Source organism: Heptranchias perlo, chromosome 27 (assembly GCF_035084215.1).
Source record: "Heptranchias perlo isolate sHepPer1 chromosome 27, sHepPer1.hap1, whole genome shotgun sequence".
Lineage (NCBI taxonomy): Eukaryota > Metazoa > Chordata > Chondrichthyes > Hexanchiformes > Hexanchidae > Heptranchias > Heptranchias perlo.
In genome coordinates, this window is record NC_090351.1 from 36,193,615 (window position 1) to 36,213,106 (window position 19,492).

At 43.0% G+C, this 19,492-nt stretch overlaps 1 protein-coding gene across 1 annotated transcript in view; it reads left to right on the forward strand.

Annotated features, from left to right (window-relative positions):
* cntn2 (contactin 2) overlaps nt 1-19,492 on the forward strand; it is an 84,923-nt gene that overhangs the window by 22,074 nt on the left and 43,357 nt on the right. The window contains exons 8-10 of the mRNA XM_068007780.1: nt 1,580-1,755; nt 4,351-4,446; nt 6,900-7,109. Of these exons, the coding sequence (XP_067863881.1) occupies nt 1,580-1,755; nt 4,351-4,446; nt 6,900-7,109 (482 nt within the window). The remainder of the gene's footprint in view (nt 1-1,579; nt 1,756-4,350; nt 4,447-6,899; nt 7,110-19,492) is intronic.

Consider the following 19,492-nt stretch of genomic DNA (forward strand, 5'->3'; position numbering starts at 1 on the left):
TTTGAAAGAGCTATCCAATTGGTCCCCACTCCCCTGCTCTTTCCCCATAGCCCTGCAAATTTCTCCCCTTCAAGTATTTATTCAATTCCCTTTTGAAAGTTACTACTGAATCTGCTTCCACCGCCCTTTCAGGCAGCGCATTCCAGATCATAACAACACGCTGTGTAAAAAAAATTCTCATCTCACCTCTGGCTCTTTTGCCAGTTACCTTAAAAATTGTCCTTAAGTATGGACTGTATCTACAATGTTTGAAATTACAACTGCTATTTTTGTCTATTCAGTGAGCTGAGCATAGAGGAAAGAATACAGTGGGATCTAGATGCATATATACCTCACTCAAGCATAGAATCTCCATGTGCATACCCAATGTACAGAATCCCCTCATATAATGTACTCAGTGCCAATCCCACTCACTCCCACTTTGAAACATTCCCATGTATTGTTCACTCCCACAGAATGAGTTCCCATACACCGATGCCATTTACTCCCACTGCACGCAGTTCTCATGTACACTATTTTCATTCACTTTAATTGTGCAGAATTCCCATGTGCCGTTCCCATCGTATAGAATTCCGGTGCACTATTTCCCATTCATCTCCTTTGTATAGATTGGCCATCCACTGCCATTATGTAGAATCGCATTGAACCAAACTACTCCCCATTCATTTCCATTGTAGCGGATGTGAACCGCCTGCCTATCAAAGCATTATATTTCCAAGGTCCTGCTGTGCTCAAAATGGTTGTCACTTTTGCCTACATGACAACAGTCCCTTCACTTCAAAGTAATTCATCATATATGAACTGCTAGGAGGTGTCGCTGAGATAAGACGTTACATAAATGTATGTCTTTCTTTACATTTATCAGGATTTGTTTGTAATTGGAAAGAAATTCATGATTCAGTTAGGGTTATAAATGTGTTATATCTATATCAGGAGTAAGGAATCTTACAACACCAGGTTATAGTCCAACAGTTTTATTTGAAAATCACAAGCTTTCGGAGATTATCTCCTTCGTCAGGTGAGTGAGTAATCTCCGAAAGCTTGTGATTTTCAAGTAAAACTGTTGGACTATAACCTGGTGTTGTAAGATTCCTTACATCTGTCCACCCCAGTCCATCACCGGCATCTCCACATTATATCAGGAGTATCAGACGTGCCATTGAATGGAAAGTGATTTCATCCACTGGAATTCTGTATAATGGGATGAATTGGAATGGATTTGGCCAATTGGAATGCTAAATAATAATTGCATAGAATTTACAGCACAGAAAAAGGCCATTCGGCCCAATTGGTCCATGCTGATGTTTATGCTTCACATAAGCCTCCTCCCCTTCCTCTTCATCTAACCCTATCAGCATAACCTTCTATTCCTTTCTCCCTCATGTGTTTATCTAGCTTCCCCTTAAGTATTGGAATAGGTTTGGCTTGGTGGAATTCCATGAATAGAGGTGTTTTAGCCTGTTTCAATTTTGCCATTAATTGGATAAAATGTTATAAGATTTTTTGTAAGAATAACTATTGTCCATTGTAGTGATAAGTGATTAATTATCCAGTTCTCTGCTGTCATTGCTGCCTGCAGGTGGAAGGTAAACGGGACAGAAGTTAACATCGAGGGGGATAGCCGTTACAGCTTGGTTGGAGGAAATCTGGTGATCAGTAACCCAACACGATCCAAAGACCCTGGATCCTATCAATGTCTGGCAACAAACACATTCGGCACCGTCATAAGCAAAGAGACCTTCCTCCGTTTCGGCTGTGAGTCTTTCAGTAACTGGTACCCATGGTAGGAGGTTCTTGTGCCACCGACTCAGATATTGTCCACTAATCTTAAAGTAGAAACGTATGGGGAGGGAAGGAGGCATTAACGATTCCGTGAACCCATTAAAACCATGTAAGAACAAAATTAGAAGCAAGAATCCTCATAGTGATGCTGATTCCTGGTCAGTCCTGTGGTGGACTGCACAGTTGAGTCAACAAACTGAGCCTTGGAATGGGTTTGTGCCTCCAATTCACCTGCTCACTGAGTCCCAGATCCCAACTGCGTTGTATGGGATGGAAACAACACGGCAGCTCTGCACAAGGAGGGACAATTGCCAGACAAGCCCAACTCAGGCCAATGTCCTACAACCTCTTGTAGTTGCTACAAAGCAGTATTGGCAGAGGCCTGGCAAACAGATCAGCTGTCCAATTCTTTGGCCAAGAAATGGAGCATCCCACAGCCAGGATCCAAAGAGTGGAAGATGCACTTTTAAGTGGCCATGAAGCTTTTCCAGAACATTGGTTTTGCAGTAATAGTGGTAAACATCCGTTTATTTCGCAAATTTAGATTGACTTCAATCCTGCTCATTCATGTCACCGGCTACAAAGGACTTAATATCAAATGAGATGATGTCCTCTCCGTCCAATTCCTAGTAGGCACACTCTTAGATAAGTCTTCTATTTCCCCCCAAATCAAATTCCACCGTCTGTCCCTGAGTCCCTGGCCCTATAAAATGTGTACAAGTCCCATTGATCCCCTCTACGTGATGGAGAACACGGATATAAATATATATTGGAAGACAATGTCCCCTCCTCTTAGGGAGCAAATATGCTAATTTCTTTGCAAATAGGAAAACCCCTCATGGGATGCGAGAAAGGGGCATCGTCCAACTTGTGGCTTCAAGTCATTGTGCCAGCTGATAATGAAATGGCATCGATCATAGACGGCAAACATGCCATCCTGTAATCCTGTTGTTAGGGAATGGATTTTTTTTTTTTTATTCGTTCACGGGATGTGGGCATCGCTGGCAAGGCCGGCATTTATTGCCCATCCCTAATTGCCCTTGAGAAGGTGGTGGTGAGCCGCCTTCTTGAATCGCTGCAGTCCGTGTGGTGACAGTTCTACTTTTTGTAGCGAGATTTTACAACTGAGTGGCTTGCTAGGCCATTTCAGAGGGAAATTAAGAATCAACCACATTGCTGTGGGTCTGGAGTCACATGTAGGCCAGACCGGGTAAGGGCAGCAGGCTTCCTTCCCTAAAGGACATTAGTGAACCAGATGGGTTTTTACAACAATCCGGTAGTTTCATGGCCATCATTACTGATACTAGTATTTTAATTCCAGATTTTTTTTTTATTTAATTAATTTAATTTAAATTCGCCAGCTGCCGTGGCAGGATTTGAACTCATGACTCTGGATTTTAGTCCAGGCCTCTGGATTACTAGCCCAGTAACATAACCACTATGCTACCGTACCCAATCGCGTTCCTACTTATGAGTTATTCCACAATATAATAGGGTTCAAGGGCATTTATTAGCTTTCATAGGAATTAAGCACATAATAATTATTATTAATAATAATTACACATATACTTAAGGTCACACTTACGATACAAGACCGGAGAATTCACCATGACACGGTTCTTGAGCTCAAAGGTTTAACGGCTGATCAGGCCTTGCCGAACTCTGAAGGATTTGTCCTAACACCCCTCTTTGTATATATTTTTTCCTCTGGTGCCGATTCATACATTAGCAAAGAACTACCTCACCTTGTTTAAACAAGAAGGTCTCCCATACACCTTAGCAGGGCTTTATCTTGACTGCGTTGTCAATCAAATCATTCAACTGGAGACAGTTATAGAGGCCCAAGATTCTCTTAGGGGCGAGTTATCACCTACCTTGCGCAGATGTGTCCTTGGGGGAGTTAATCCCTAGGAGGACTGCTGAGATATCCACGGGGCTAGGACAAAGAAAGCTTGTGGCTGAATGGTTATCAGCTAAAGTCTCTGTTCGATAAGTTTAATTTCCCACTGAACGTTTCACTGGAAAACAAACTGACATTTCCAGTCTTGCAGCAGTAACTCACTTAGCAGGCAGAGGCCAGAAATGAACGAAATTAATATAAAATAAATCAATATTAACCCATTTCTTTTACTGTCATGGTGACCGCAGCCCCCCCTCCCCCCCATAGGGTAATGGGTCAATTGTGAGTCTGGTAATAAACCCTTCTTTATGCTGCTTTAAGAACCTTTAAGACCATTAACATGAGTTATGGTCAATTAAGAACGACTTTCAGAGGTAATATTATCAGGAGTATCAAACCACTGCTCGGAGACAAAAGTCTGTGCTGGAGTCGAGGGTGGTGGTGGTGGGGAGAGGGGAGTGCGGTAGGCCCAAGCAGTTTAATGTTAAACGATGGGGGAGGGGAGAGCAACTCACATCACAATTTGTCAGAGTTACGTTACGTTTGGGCAAGGCGATGGTACTTCCATGACGGGGTGACATGGTTGAACCCGAGTCGCGTCGTTTTGCTGTGTTCAGAAATTCCTCAGTAAACACACCATTAAACTGATTCACTCTTTTTGTTGTCAGATCTTTCGCAGTTTTCAACAGAAGAACGGGACCCGGTGAAGGTGCCTGAAGGGGTGGGGGTGATGCTTCCTTGTAACGCACCCCCGCACTATCCAGGTAATCACTGCACAACCTAAACGGCAATGCTTCATTGTAACATACATGTGTAAGACCAATCGAAACTATGGAACTCCTTACCTCCCTCAGCCTTCCCTTCCTCCAATCTACAGACTTTCAAAGAAAGAAAGAATTTGCATTCATATAGCGCCTTTTACCACCTCAGGATGTCCCAAAGCTCTTTAAAGCCATTGAAGTACTTTTGAAGTGTAGTCACTGTTTGTAAAGTAGGAAAATGCAGCAGCAAATTTGTACACAGCAAGATCCCACAAACAGCAAAGTACATCTGTTTTAGTGATGTTGGTCAATATTGGCTGGGACACCAGGGAGGATTCACCTGCACTCCTTCGAAACAGTGCCATGGGATCTTTTATATCCACCTAGGAGGGCAGATAGGGCTGCGGTTTAACATCTCACCTGGAAAGATGTAAGGAGTCTTACAACACCAGGTTATAGTCCAACAGCTTTATTTGGAATCACAAGCTTTCGGAGCTTTCCTCCTTCGTCAGGTGACCTGGTGTTGTAAGACTCCATACATTTGTCCACCCCAGTCCATCACCGGCATCTCCACATCATGGCTACTATCACCTGGAAAGGCAGCACTTCCAACAGTGTAGCACTCCCTTGGTACTGGCCCTGATTTTGCCTAGATTCAGCCTAGATTTTGCACCCAAGTCTCTGGAGTGGGACATCGAACCCACAACCTTCTGACTCAGAAACAAGAGTGCTGCCCACTGAACCACGGCTGACATTTCTGACGTTGATAAAACCCAAGCTTGGCGTCACTTGACCACCGTTTCTTGATTTCCTTCACCTTGTCTCCTGTTCTTTTCAACAAAACTGGTGTCCTGCACTAAGGGCCTTGACCCTTTTCATATAGGTTTCTCAGTTTGAAAAAAATAATCACTCACAGTGCGGTCCATCTGCTCTTGTTCAAAATAGTGAGCGCTGCAGAGAGTAATAGCTGGGCCATTCAATCACCATAAACCAATGGTCCTAATTATAAACAGACAGACTCAACGAATGCAACTCCCCCACCAAACCACCAGTAAAATCCCAGAATCGTAATGGGCTGATTATGATGGTCACCAATATATCCAGCAGGGAATTCAGGAGAAACTTCTTTACCCAGAGAATGGTGAGAATGTGGAACTCGCTGCCACAAGGAGTAGTTGAGACGAATAGCATGGATGCATTTAAGGGGAAGCTGGATAAACACAAGAGGGAGAAAGGAATAGAAGGATATGCTGATAGGGTGAGATGAAGTATGGTGGGAGGAGGCTCGTGTGGAGCATAAAAACATCAGCATTGAACTGTTAGGCGGAATGGCCTATTTATGTGCTGTAAATTCTATCTAACTCTTTGTAATCCCATGTAATGAATATGGAATTTGATTTATTAAGTCAGCTTAAATCAGCAGTCCTGGTCATGTGATTAGCTATGGCAATAAAGGAACATAAATCTTTTTTTTTGTACGTGTGGCCGTGATTTTCTGGAATATCCACTGAGGCCACTCAGTGTTGACTCCTTGTATTGTATGTATTTTACTCTCGGATATATGCTGGTTGTGTGTTTGAGGTCAATCATGTTTCACTACATTACAACAGAGACTACACTTCAAAAGTACTTCATTGGCTGTAAAGCGCTTTGGGATGTCCTGAAGTCGTGAAAGGCACTATATAAATGCAAGTTCATTTTTCTTTCAATCTCGCAGCGGGGGAATCTCTACCCTGAGTTGTGCTGGAGGGCTGTTCGGTGAATAACCTAAAACATGCAACTGCCATAGGGTTCCAGTCTCGGGCTAATGGCCCCGTTCTCTGCGCTGGCAACTTGCGCGGTCACAATTTTCTTCCCCTTCCCCCTCGGGAGCCGAGTTTTACATCGGGCCGTGTGCCATGTTAGTGCCATTGGCTGTTTAGGGCTGGCTGCAACACCGAAATAAACTTGCTGAATTGACCATGGCCGAGCAAGACAGGCCAGTGACCTTAGCAGATGCAGCAAGCTTACTTTGGAGGAGCCAGCGTACAAAGACACTTGTGTGTTTTTGGTGTGTGTCTCCCCTTCGCTCTCTCTTGTTGAGTTTTCAATGAAGGGTCTCCATCTGATACGTTGAGCTACCTTTGCTCTTTTCCGAACTGCTGTGTATATTACATAGAATTTACAGCACAGAAACAGCCCATCTGGTCTACGCCAGTGTTTGTGCTCTACACGAGCCTCCTCCCTCCCTACTTTCTCTACTAAGTGGGACTAATTGGATAGCTCTACCAAAGAGCTGGCACTAGCACGATGGGTCGAATGGCCTCCTTCTGTGCTGTATGTTTCTGTGATTTATTTATCGTCCTCTCCCAAACTTGAGTTTCATTCTGTGATTTCTATCCGAATGATTAATCTCTGATAATTTGCTCTAAGCTCTGACAGATTGATTTATCTTTTAATATTTGTTTGAACTACAGGCCCCTCATATCGTTGGTTTATCGATGAAATCCCAAACTTCATAACGCCAGACAATCGGCACTTCATCTCGCAGGTAACAGGGAACCTCTACATCGCCAACACGAAAGCTTCAGATGCCGGCGCGCACTCCTGTTATCTCACCAGTCACATCGACTACGCTACGACCAGCGTCTTCAGCAAGCCCATTCCTCTGGCCGTGCAGTCTGTGGGTCAGTCCCTTTTTACCTTCATTAAAAACAGTTCCAATGATGGTCTCTTGTCTCCATGGCCTCAGTTCTGATCAGCGGGCACAGTTTGAGCTTAAAACAGACTGAGATACAGTATTGGGCAGGTAAACTGGAGCCCCGAAAGTTGAAACCAATCTTGACTAACAGTAAAACCTTGGCTTCATGCAAATAGTGAGTTCCATTGCTTTCCCAGTCTCTCAACTGTGCCTCTTCAGGAAGGAGAGAAAATTAACAAGCTGCATGAGGGAAGGGCAAGCACAAAATGTCTTCCTGTGTTACTCACATGGGCCTCCTGGTAAATCTATCACTAAGTAATGTGATGGCGGGGCAATTTTAACCTAACTCACTGGGCAGCAAACCCACGGGATTGGGTGGAACGCTGATTTTACACCCTGCGTAATATTACTCTGCGTTGAGTAAAATCGGGCGGGGTTTAAACCAGCGTTGCAACCAATCCCGTCAGTCTCCTGACGGGTGGACTGAATTAAAATTGCCTCCATGGGGTCTACGGAGAACGTCTCAGGCTTTAAATCATTGGTGTCCTGAACTGGGAGGACAGAATGAGTGTGTGCTTACCCACGACGCACGTCCAAACTCCACCCAGTCACTTAGGGCCGTAGTCCCTCTTTCACGCAGAAGCATTTAATAATTCCCTTTTTGTTTTAATTTTAACGGCTGCTAATTAAAGTAGCACTGGACACAATGGGCTATAAATTTGGCCGCGTGGTGCCCATTTTTTAGGCGCTCTGCGGCCTCCTAAGCTCCCAAAATGGTGTCCAAAATGCCCGCGAGCATCACGTGCGCCGGTCGCCATCTTGGTAAAGGCGTTTGCGCACACGCAGATAACGAATGCCGGTACTATGTAAAGTAAGGAGAATGTGCATTAGATCAGTGTGCAACGCCGATTTAAAGGGATGCATACCATTTTGGCACTTAACGATCCAGCCATTGCACTGTCTTAACCACAAACAGCTGAACATCTCGTAGACAGCCTGGAGGACCCCTCACCAGCGCTATTTAAAGGGACCATCCAGGATTTACAGTTGCTGGATTATTGCTTCTGGCTGCTGATGCATTTGTACCTGTTTTTGGAGGTCTCCTATACTTGAATACTAGGACTAGGGGACATAGCCTGACGAAGGAGGTAAACTCCGAAAGCTTGTGATTTTCAAATAAAACTGTTGGACTATAACCTGGTGTTGTAAGATTCCTTACATTTGTCCACCCCAGTCCATCACCGGCATCTCCACATTTCAGGAGTGAAGTTAGAAAACGCATCTACATGTAAAGGGTGGTAGAAGTTTGGAACGCTGTTCTGCAAACGGCAGGTGATGCTAGCTAAATTGTTAATTTTAAATCTGAGATGGATAGATTTTTATTAACCAAGGCTATTAAGGGATACAGGGCTAAGGTGGGTATATGGAATTAAGTCACAGATCAGCCATGATCTCATTGAATGGCAGAACAGGCTCAAGGGGCTAAATGCCACTGTCACTTGCTGCCTCCTGTTATGTGCCTCCTTCTCCTGCAAGATAACGGGACATGTGTCGGTTAGTGTCCTGCAGGATGTTTGGGTGATGTGCCTGTCATGGTTGAATAGCTGCCAGTGTGTGTGACCTGTGAGTTGTGGGTGTGCAGCTTGCAACAGTGGTAATGTGTCAGGGTGTGAGGAACGATTGAGTACTGATTGAAAGAGTTTGTTGGTATGTGGGTGTTGGGGGTGTAGTGCATGGTGCAGTTGGTATGAGATGCCACTTGACAGTTGACCTCACTCACCTTGACCATTCGTATCAAAGCATTGAACTTCTTCCTGCATTGCATCCATGTTCGTGGTACTATGCACCTGGCATTGACTTTGTCGCCCGCTGCCTCCCACTGTTTCTTGAGCATATGTCTGGAGGACCTCTCGCCACCCACCCCTGTGGATATAGGATGTCCCTTCTTCTGTCCTCCTCTTGCACCAAGGCTTCGAGTGCATCAGCAGAGAACCTTGGTGCACGCACTCTCGCAGGCCTGGTACAAACTCAGATCGGCAGATCGGTGAGGTCTGGCGTGCAGATTGGAGGACGTGGGATTTGGTAGTGCGCAACCTTTATTCAATGTTTTAACATAACTCCTCAGTTTGTAAACATAGGGATGGGACCTGCATCTGTGTTTTACGTGTGCAATGTCTGATCTCCATTCAGACTCCGTGTGGACCCATATCTTATATTTTGCACGTAAAAGGTGCAGGCTGCCTTTAAGAGGTGCAGGCTGCCTTTAAGAGTTGCGAGCCACTCACGCGCTATCTGGGCCCCCCCCCTTGCTGGTGAGAAGTCACCGAACAGCAGCTAGGCCTGGCTGTTCGTACCGGAATCAGGTAAATGATCAGGCAGCCCGCATCCTTATTCAGGGGTTATGGAATTTAACCCCCACTATTCCTGTGGGTGATTTGGTGAAATAAGAATTCATTATTGGGAATGACAGAAAACCAGACCGTCACTGATGGAGCTGTAGTAATTCTCCTTCCCCCCTCTCAAGGGGTCTGATTGTCACTTTACCAGCATACTTCAGGAAACGTTTGATGATTCACTTACTGAGTGCACTGTACTTGCAACCATTGAAGTGCAAAGGGATAGAATGAAGCTGTCACATTTTTGGATCTTTGATTATTTTTGGGGATTGTGTTTTAAAACACAGTGGGGTAGGGATTGTCTTTGTGCAATAGGGTGATAGCAAATCAGCAGGCCCATTCTACATCTCTCCCGATTGACTTCAATGGAAATAAAAAAATGGGGAGAGATGTAGAAACAGGCTGCCAACTCGCTATCACCCGCTTCACACTATCGCACAAAGTCAAAAACTACCCAGTGAATTTGTATAGCTTTAAAAAGAAAGGCCATAGGCTGCATGCATTGAAGAAGGTGCATTAAAACCAGACGAGCCAGTTTGGGGGAAGTCATTAACTCCCAGTCTATTTCAAACGGATTCAATGAGGATCTATTGTTTCATCCAGGGCCATTAGCCAAGATGACTGGGAAGGTTAGTATCTTTGTCATTAGCCAACAAATGTTCACACTCATTGTGCTGAGGAGGATTCTATTCGTGTAAGCACAATTTGAGATGTCTGCAAACAATGCAGTCCTGAGAGAGGAGAGTAGTTGGTTTGATTGACAGGTCTGCTGACGGACCCCTGTACAGGAAGATGGCAGAGCTAGGCAGGTTACACATAGTGGATTCCTGGGATCAGAATTAATCAGAAAGGAAGGGAAACCCTTAGCAGGGGTAGTCAGGTTTTAAACAAAGGGACAGTGAGGTGTAGAAAGGCTGCCAACCAGAAGCAAAAATGCAGACAGTCAATGTTTGTGGTTAGAAGTTGCCTAGAAAGAAAGGTGATGCAAAAAACAAATAAATCAGTCGACGCAAAGGGACAGGGTGTGCGAATCATTATTTTATCCCCCATTTTTAGAGGAGTTAGCTGAGATTGAGTTAACCAAGTGGAATTTGCTTTGAGCATTGCTCCGTTTGGTCACTTGCCATCTGCTTAACGATGCAGATCTGGCCTGTTTTCGCCAAATGTCTCTCAGCCCGCCTTCGAAAAGATTGGGGAAAGCGCGTGTGAGAAAGACGTGCGGCGGGAACATCCTCAGTGGTTCTCCCGATCGGCCGTCGTGACCTCGACAGAAGCCGGGTGGAAACCCCGTTTTAGGTGTCCACCTGGGCTTTGCGCCAACCTCCCGCCAAAGTCACAACGGGGGCCGATCGGGAGGGCGGTCGGCTGTGTTTGTTGATTGCTTGCGCAATCAGCCGGTTGCACAAACACACCTGGTGGTTTTTGTGTTACTTTGCACGAGGATCAGTGAATGGGAGGAGGGAATCGTGCAAATTTTTCTCGCTCTGTCAACCGTTGCCTCACTATTTATCAACAAATTGTGACGTATATTTTTTAAAAATTGAGGTGGAGGATGTGCAAGTGATCCGATGGATTAAATGTGAACCAATCAAATTAGCACCCCTGAGCCACTTATTGGATCCAAAAGGTAATATATAATTATTAGGATAATCTATAGATATATCACACACATACATATACATATGCAGATATATATCTATTTATTTCTATATATATATTTATGTGTACTTTGTTACATTTTTAAAAAGATGTTAACTTGCAATTACAATAACAACAACTTGCATTTATATAGCGCCTTTAACATAATAAAACGTTCCAAGGCGCTTCACAGGAGCGATTATCAAACAAATATTCAACACCGAGCCACATAAGGAGATATTAGGACAGGTGACCAAAAGCTTGGTCAAAGAGGTAGGTTTTAAGGAGCGTCTTAAAGGAGGAGAGAGAGAGGCAGAGAGGTTTAGGAAGGAAATTCAAGAGCTTAGGGCCTATTATATCAAGAATATCAATGTTGAAACAAAAAGAGATAGCAGGGCTGCCTAGAGAGACTACATACTGTGTACAAATCACAGAAGGAGTATAGAAAATAGCCAGCAGAAGACAAATAGCAAAGAAAACACACACACCATGGTCAAAAAGATTAGGGATGATGCCTAATTAAACAGATGGAAACATAAGTTCTCTCCAGGATGTCAGACATCATAAATGTGCCGGATACACAAATATTACGCTCCATCTGTTGGCATTTTTGTGTCCATTTCGTTCTTGAACTAATAGATAAACATTCTTTATGTACAATGAGTATTTCAAGATGTATGTGAATGGTTTCAGTTACGGGCATTTGTACGGGGGGGTTTAGGACAAGCACTGAAATGCCACCTGAAAATCCTAACCTCAGCTAACGTGCCTTGAGCTGATCTACAAGGGCTGTAATATGAAATTATTCGCAAGAAAACCTTCACAGCCTGTTATGTAAACAAGTGTTAGTCAATGCCCAGTGACTGTTGCCATGGTTACACAGTGGCTAGTGATCACGCCATCAATAATATGAAATTCTAATTAACGTCTGTTCTTAGATTTAAATTAAATTAAGATCTGGGCAATTCAAATAAAATAATTCTTCACACTTGATAAACGAAATATTTTACAAAGGTGGACTGTGCATTTGATGAAATCTGTATTTTCAAAAATGATTCACTGTATCTGAATCTCCGAAATCATTAATTCACATAAATATACAACACATATATGTGCCAATCTTTGCCTCTGCAAGTACTATTTGACAAACTGCACAGCGACATCTCAAAATATATGTATGTATTCATATTTTTTGAAACTGCAGATTTTATTACATTTGTGGCAGCAAAATTTACATAATATAACCACAGTCGCAGATGTTTAATACATTTTTGGGGTAATTATGTGAGGCCCTGCTCCCAGCAGGGAGCTGCACTCATAGGGTGTACAGACGAGAGAACTGTGGCTACGATGTTGCTCCCTGAGAGTGCAGCTCCTCACTGGGAGCAGCACATCACAGAATTATCCCCTTTTACCTAATATACATCTCATATAGCGCATGATCCTTAAAAGCAACCAGCAATTAACCTGAGATGTAACGGTGTACAAAACATGTCTTAAACAAATGTAAGGAATCTTACAACACCAGGTTATAGTCCAACTGTTTTATTTGAAAATCACAAGCTTGTGATTTTCAAATAAAACAGTTGGACTATAACCTGGTGTTGTAAGATTCCTTACATTTGTCAACCCCAGTCCATCACCGGCATCTCCACATCATGTCTTAAACAAAGACATGGATGGATATGAGACACTGGTGCAAACAGAAAGGATATTCATTTTGTAGTGAGAGTTGACAATAGAACTGGACAGGTACAGCTGCAATAACACTCAAGAAGCTCAACACCATCCAGGACAAAGCAGTCGGCTTGATCGGCAGCCCATCCACCACCATAAACATCCTCTCCTCCACCACCGGCGCACTGTGGCTGCAGAGCGTACCATCCACAGGATGCACTGCAGCAACTCGCCAAGGGTTCTTCAGCACTACCTCCCAAACCCGGGATCCTCCACCACCTGGAAGGACAAGGGCATCGGGCGCACGCCAACACCATCACCTCCAGGTTCCCCTCCAAGTCACACACCGCCCTGACTTGGACATATATCACCGTTCCTTCATTGCTAGAGGGATCCAAACTAATCCCAGTGCACTCTCCCCATAGCCCTGTATCTTTCACTGCTACAAACATTTATCCAAATTTCCTTTAAAAGTTGCAATGGTCTCTGTCTGAACCAAGTCCTGTGACACAGCATTCCGCGCTCCCCCAGACCCTCTGTTAGCTTAGCAAAAGATAGTGAGGATTCCAGTCACTTTGTAACATCTAAATAATTCATAAAATCCACTATCTGTAACCTGCCTAGCTTTACACAAAGCCCTGGGATGCAATTTTCATGATATTTGTTTAAATCCCGAGTTTGAGTTTGTATTTCACTCGTAAGATCTTAAAATTGATGTCAGCCAACCACTTCAGAGTTCTTCCGGTTTTAATGGCTGCCTTCACATTGTATGAGAAATAATGGATCCGAAAAATTTTGAAATTCTATCATAGTCATTGATAAAAATCAATTGCTAAATCAATCACTGCACATTATCATTAGTGTGAAACGATTCACTCATTTGTACATTTCCTTCAAACTGTAACTGAATTTTTATAATGTATTGGTCACATAAAAACTGCATTTATAAAATATTCCCATTATATAATACATCTTCATTATCTAAAGCATTGGCCAAACTATCTTGTTATTAAAAGTACGAGCATGCATCTGTTAAATGACCACTTATTTGTTGTTACCAAGTATCTGATGGAATAAATGTGAACCAATCAAATTAGCAAATAATTTCCAATGAGTAGTGAGCAGCCAGCACAACACTGAGTGATCAAATCCTTCACAAATCAGCAAGTATCACAATCCAACCTGTCAAATTGCTCAAATAATTTCTTCACAATTTCTTCAGGTGCATTTTCCTCCTTCACTCATCTAAGTATACACCAGGTATTGGAACAGCAAATATTGGTATTGGAACACCAAATATTGGTATTGGTACACCAGGTATTGGTATTGGTACACTAGGTATTGTTATTGGTACACCAAGTATTGGTATTGATACACCAGGTATTGGAGCACCAAATATTGGTATTGGAACACCAAATATTGGTATTGGTACACCAGGTATTGATATTGGTACACCAAGTATTGGTATTGGAACACCAGGTATTGATATTGGAACACCAGGTATTGATATTGGAACACCAGGTATTGGTATTGGTACACTGTGTATTGGTATGCCAGGTATTGGTATTGATACACCAGAAATTGGTACACCAGTTATTGGTACTGGCACACCAATTTTTGGTATTGGTACACTAGGCAAATGTGAGGTCATCCACTTTGGATCAAAAAAGGATAGAACAGGGTACTTTCTAAATGGTAAAAAGTTAAAAACAGTGGATGTCCAAAGGGACCTAGGGGTTCAGGTACATAGATCATTGAAGTGTCATGAACAGGTACAGAAAATAATCAATAAGGCAAGTGGAATGCTGGCTTTTGTATCTAGAGGACTGGAGTACAAGGGGGCAGAAGTTATGCTGCAGCTATACAAAACCCTGGTTAGACCACACCTGGAGTACTGTGAGCAGTTCTGGGCACTGCACCTTCGGAAGGACATATTGGCCTTGGAGGGAGTGCAGTGTAGGTTTATTAGAATGATACCCGGACTTCAAGGGTTAAGTTACGAGGAGCGATTTTTTTTTTTTTATTCGTTCATGGGATGTGGGCGTCACTGGCGAGGCCAGCATTTATTGTCCATCCCTCATTGCCCTCGAGAAGGTGGTGGTGAGCCGCCTTCTACTGAGTGGCTTGCTAGGCCATTTCAGAGGGCGATTAAGAATCAACCACATTGCTGTGGGTCTGGAGTCACATATAGGCCAGACTGGGTAAGGACGGCAGGTTTCCTTCCCTAAAGGACATTAGTGAACCAGATGGGTTTTTACAACAATCCGGTAGTTTCATGGCCATCATTACTGATACTAGTATTTTTAATTCCAGATTTTATTTAATTAATTGAATTAAATTAATTAATTGAATTTAAATTCGCCAGCTGCCATGGCAGGATTTGAACTTATGACTCTGGATTTTTAGTCCAGGCCTCTGGATTACTAGTCCAGTAACATAACCACTATGCTACCGATTACACAAATTGGGGTTGTATTCTCTAGAGTTTAAAAGTTTAAGGGTGATCTGATCGAAGTTTATAAGATATTAAGGGGAACAGATAGGGTGGATAGAGAGAAACTATTTCCGCTGGTTGGGGATTCTAGGAGTAGGGGGCACAGTCTAAAAAATAGAGCCAGACCTTTCAGGAGTGAGATTAGAAAACATTTGTACACACAAAGGGTGGTAGAAGTTTGGAACTCTCTTCCGCAAACGGCAATTGATAGTAGCTCAATTGATAAATTTAAACCTGAGATAGATAGCTTTTTGGCAACCAAAGGTATTAAGGGATATGGGCCAAAGGCAGGTATATGGAGTTAGATCACAGATCAGCCATGATCTTATCAAAAGGCGGAGCAGGCACGAGGGGCTGAATGGCCTACTCCTGTTCCTATATTCCTATGTTCCTATGTATTGATATTTGTACAACAGGTATTGGAACAGCAGGTATTGATATTGATACACCAGATATTAATATTAGTACACCATATATTGGTATTGGTACACCAGATATTGGTATACTAGTTATTGGTATTGATACACTGGGTATTGGGTACAGCAGGTATTGGTATTGGTACACTGGATATTGATTCCAATATAATTATAATGGAGATAACAGTCTAGGAAAGGAAATCAAGGGAGGAAATATACAGAGTATGCATTCTGCAATAGTTTTTTGTTATCCCTGAATCATGGAGGACTTAATCAACCAAAAACTGGGTGAGCTGTGTTACATGGAATGATATCCTCCCCAAACATGCTCCATTCATGCAGTGATTTACACCGATGTGCTAAAGAGGAAAATTGTGCCCCATTGTATTTGCAGTTTTGCAGGAAAATAAAGGCAGCAACCCAGTCCAAATAAGTGAGCACAGAGTACTCTGACCAGAGCAATGGGCAATGGCTGGCAGACATTCGCAGTAAATAAATAGGGAGAGTAGATTAAATAATGTTATGAAAGGAATAAGTTCATATCTTGGAGCGGAGCTCTCCTTATTAAAGAAGTGTAATTCCGTATATCTGGTATCCGAATCACTGCTGTCCAATTGTTATGATGTGGAGATGCTGGTGATGGACTGGGGTTGACAAATGTAAGGAATCTTACAACACCAGGTTATAGTCCAACAGTTTTATTTAAAAAATCACAAGCTTTCGGAGGCTTTCTCCATCGTCAGGTGAAGTGTGACGAAGGAGAAAGCCTCCGAAAGCTTGTGATTTTCAAATAAAACTGTTGGACTATAACCTGGTGTTGTAAGATTCCTTACAATTGTTATGGGGAAGACTTTCTGTATTAAGTTTGAGTTTCAAGATTTCACTCACCGACTGCCTCAATTCCAAATAATTAAGGAACAGAATGTGTTCTACTTCCAGTTGGGATTAACCTACGTTTACTGTCTCCCTTTGCACACTGAACTAGTTATAGTCCAGTCATCAGGAATCTGATGAAAATCAATCAAATTCTTTAAGTCGCTGCTGAGCTACATTGCATGGGGAATCAAAGTAAAGCCACTTAATAATGAATTAATTGAAATCATTCCTGCTTTTAATTATTAATAATAAATTTAAGTCCTGGTCCTCTGGAATGGATATGTTTTTGCCTCAGAAATGTTTTACCCAATTAATTTTTGTAATTGATTTGTCTTCCACTACTGGGAGAGCTGGATGATAGAAAATGGCAATCAAACATGATGTTACTTCCTATAACTCCCCTTTCACCTGTGGTGTCATTTCATCTTGATCCAGTCCAAAAACTGACATTACTTCCAGTAGCAATGGTACAAGCCTAAAGTAGGGCTAAACCCTAAGTCTCAGTTAGCACACAAACACAACCGTCGGTCCTAAAATTCAATTCCTGATCCCAACTGGGGTTGTAGTTAGGACGCTACAATGTGACTCAGTACCCCTTGGCTAGAGAAGGGGAAATCAGCCAGGGTTCCTACTCCTGATTGTTGTCCAATGACCCCGGTTGGGAAGTGGGTGTGTGAACCTTGGGTGAGAGCGAGATCAGGCTTGGCTGTGATGCCCCCACCGTCAAATAGCTTTGGCAAACCCACACTCCCTGGGCTTATCCATCAAGAATGACCACTCCTTCAAGAAGATTAAAAAAAATGACAAACAAAATCACTGGAGTTTTAAAAAAAAATAAAGCATTGGAGGCTGATACTGTATAAAACAAAATATTGCAGAAATTATGATTTACCAGAGAATAATTTTCCAATGATAAATAGAGATAAGGAAGGTCATTCAGACGATCTTAGCTCATCCATCCAGCAAGAAAAACCTATAGTCACCCTACTGCAGCATCAATTGTGTATTGAATGTGACCAAAGTTTTCATCTCCACTATCGGGAGACGTCTTTTCCAAGTCTTGATTGTTTTTTGAGTGAAAAAGTTCTTCTTGACATCAATCCTAAACTCATCTTTCGCCGGTTTGAACCTTTGCCTTTCATCCTGAGGAGAGATTACACAAACTAGGGTCGTATTGCCCGGAATTTAGAAGATTAAGGGATGGTTTGATCGAAGCTTTCAAGACATTAAGGGGAACCGATAGAGAGAAACTATTTCCGCTGGTTGGGGAGTCGAGGACTAGGGGAAATAGCCTAAAAATTAGAACCAGGACTTTCAGGAGTGAAGTTAGGAAACATTTCTACACGCAAAGGGTGGTAGAAGTTTGGAACTCTCTTCCGCAAACGGCAGTTGATAAGAACATAAGAAATAGGAGCAGGAGTAGGCCAATCGGCCCCTCGAGCCTGCTCCGCCATTCAATAAGATCATGGCTGATCTGATCCTAACCTCAAATCTAAATTCATGTCCAATTTCCTGCCCGCTCCCCGTAACCCCTAATTCCCTTTACTTCTAGGAAACTGTCTATTTCTGTTTTAAATTTATTTAATGATGCTAGCTCAATTGTTAATTTTAAATCTGAGATTGATAGAATTTTGTTAACCAAAGGTATTAAGGGATATGGGGCTAAGGTGAGTATATGGAGTTAGGTCACAGATCAGCCATGATCTCATTGAATGACGGAATAGACTCGAGGGGCTGAATGGCCTCCTTCTGTTCCAATGTTCCTATCCTCCTGGCTTACCCTGAAGCAGTGCTCTAGGTTTGCCTTTCCTTTCCCTTTTAATATCTCGTATTGCTGATCCTCAGGTCAGAGGATTGAGCTATGGAGGAAGAATGAGAAGCTGGGGCTCTTTCTCTTTGAAATAAAGCGACTGAGAAGTGGGCAAAGAGCCAGCACAGACACAATGGGCTGAACTACCTCCTTCTCTGCTGTTGAATTCTCTGGTTCTACATTCTTTGATAAGCCACTCTGTTACTTTATTTCGAGGATAACGGGCACTAGTTTCTCACCCTTTCCTTATCGCTGAATTCTCTGACCCTGAGGATCAACTAAATGGCTCTTTTACTCATTCTCGGGATGTGGTCCTTACTGGCAACGCCTGCAATTAGGAACATAGGAACAGGAATAGGCCATTCAGCCCCTCGAGTCTGTTCTGTTAATCAATGAGATCATGGCTGACCTGTATCCTAACTGCATCCACCCGCCTTGGTTCCATATCCCTTAGTACCCTTGGCTAGCAGAAATCTATCGATCTCAGATTTAAAATTCTTAATTGAGCTCGCATCCACCACTTTTCGTGGGAGAGAGTTCTACACTTCTACCACCCTTTGTGTGAAGAAGTGTTTTCTAACTTCTCTCCTGAATGGCCTGGCTCTGATTTTAAGGTTATGCCCCCTTGTCCTGGACTCCCCTCAACCAGCGGAAAAAGTTTCTCTCTGTCTACCCTATCATTTATTGCCCATCCCTAGTGGCCTTGAGAAGGTTTGGGTGGGCCGCCTTCTTTAACCCCCAACAGCCTGTGTGGTGAAAGTGCTCCCGCAATGCTGGTAATTCTTTGCAGTGGTTTGATGTGTCTCAAAGAATGGAAAATCAGCCAGGAATCTCCCGCCTGCCTGCATTGTTCCCCAGTGGGATGAGGAATTCTTGACTGTCTCCTGGGCATAGGGGTTCAATATAAAATCCGTTTCGGCGATCTCAACCAAACTTCATGCGGTGGTTCAAGGAGAAGGTTCACCACCACCTTCTCAAGGGATGGACATTAAAAGCTCTTTGCCAACAACGCCCACATCCCCAGAACGAATAAATATTGAATAAATATTCATGACCTACAAT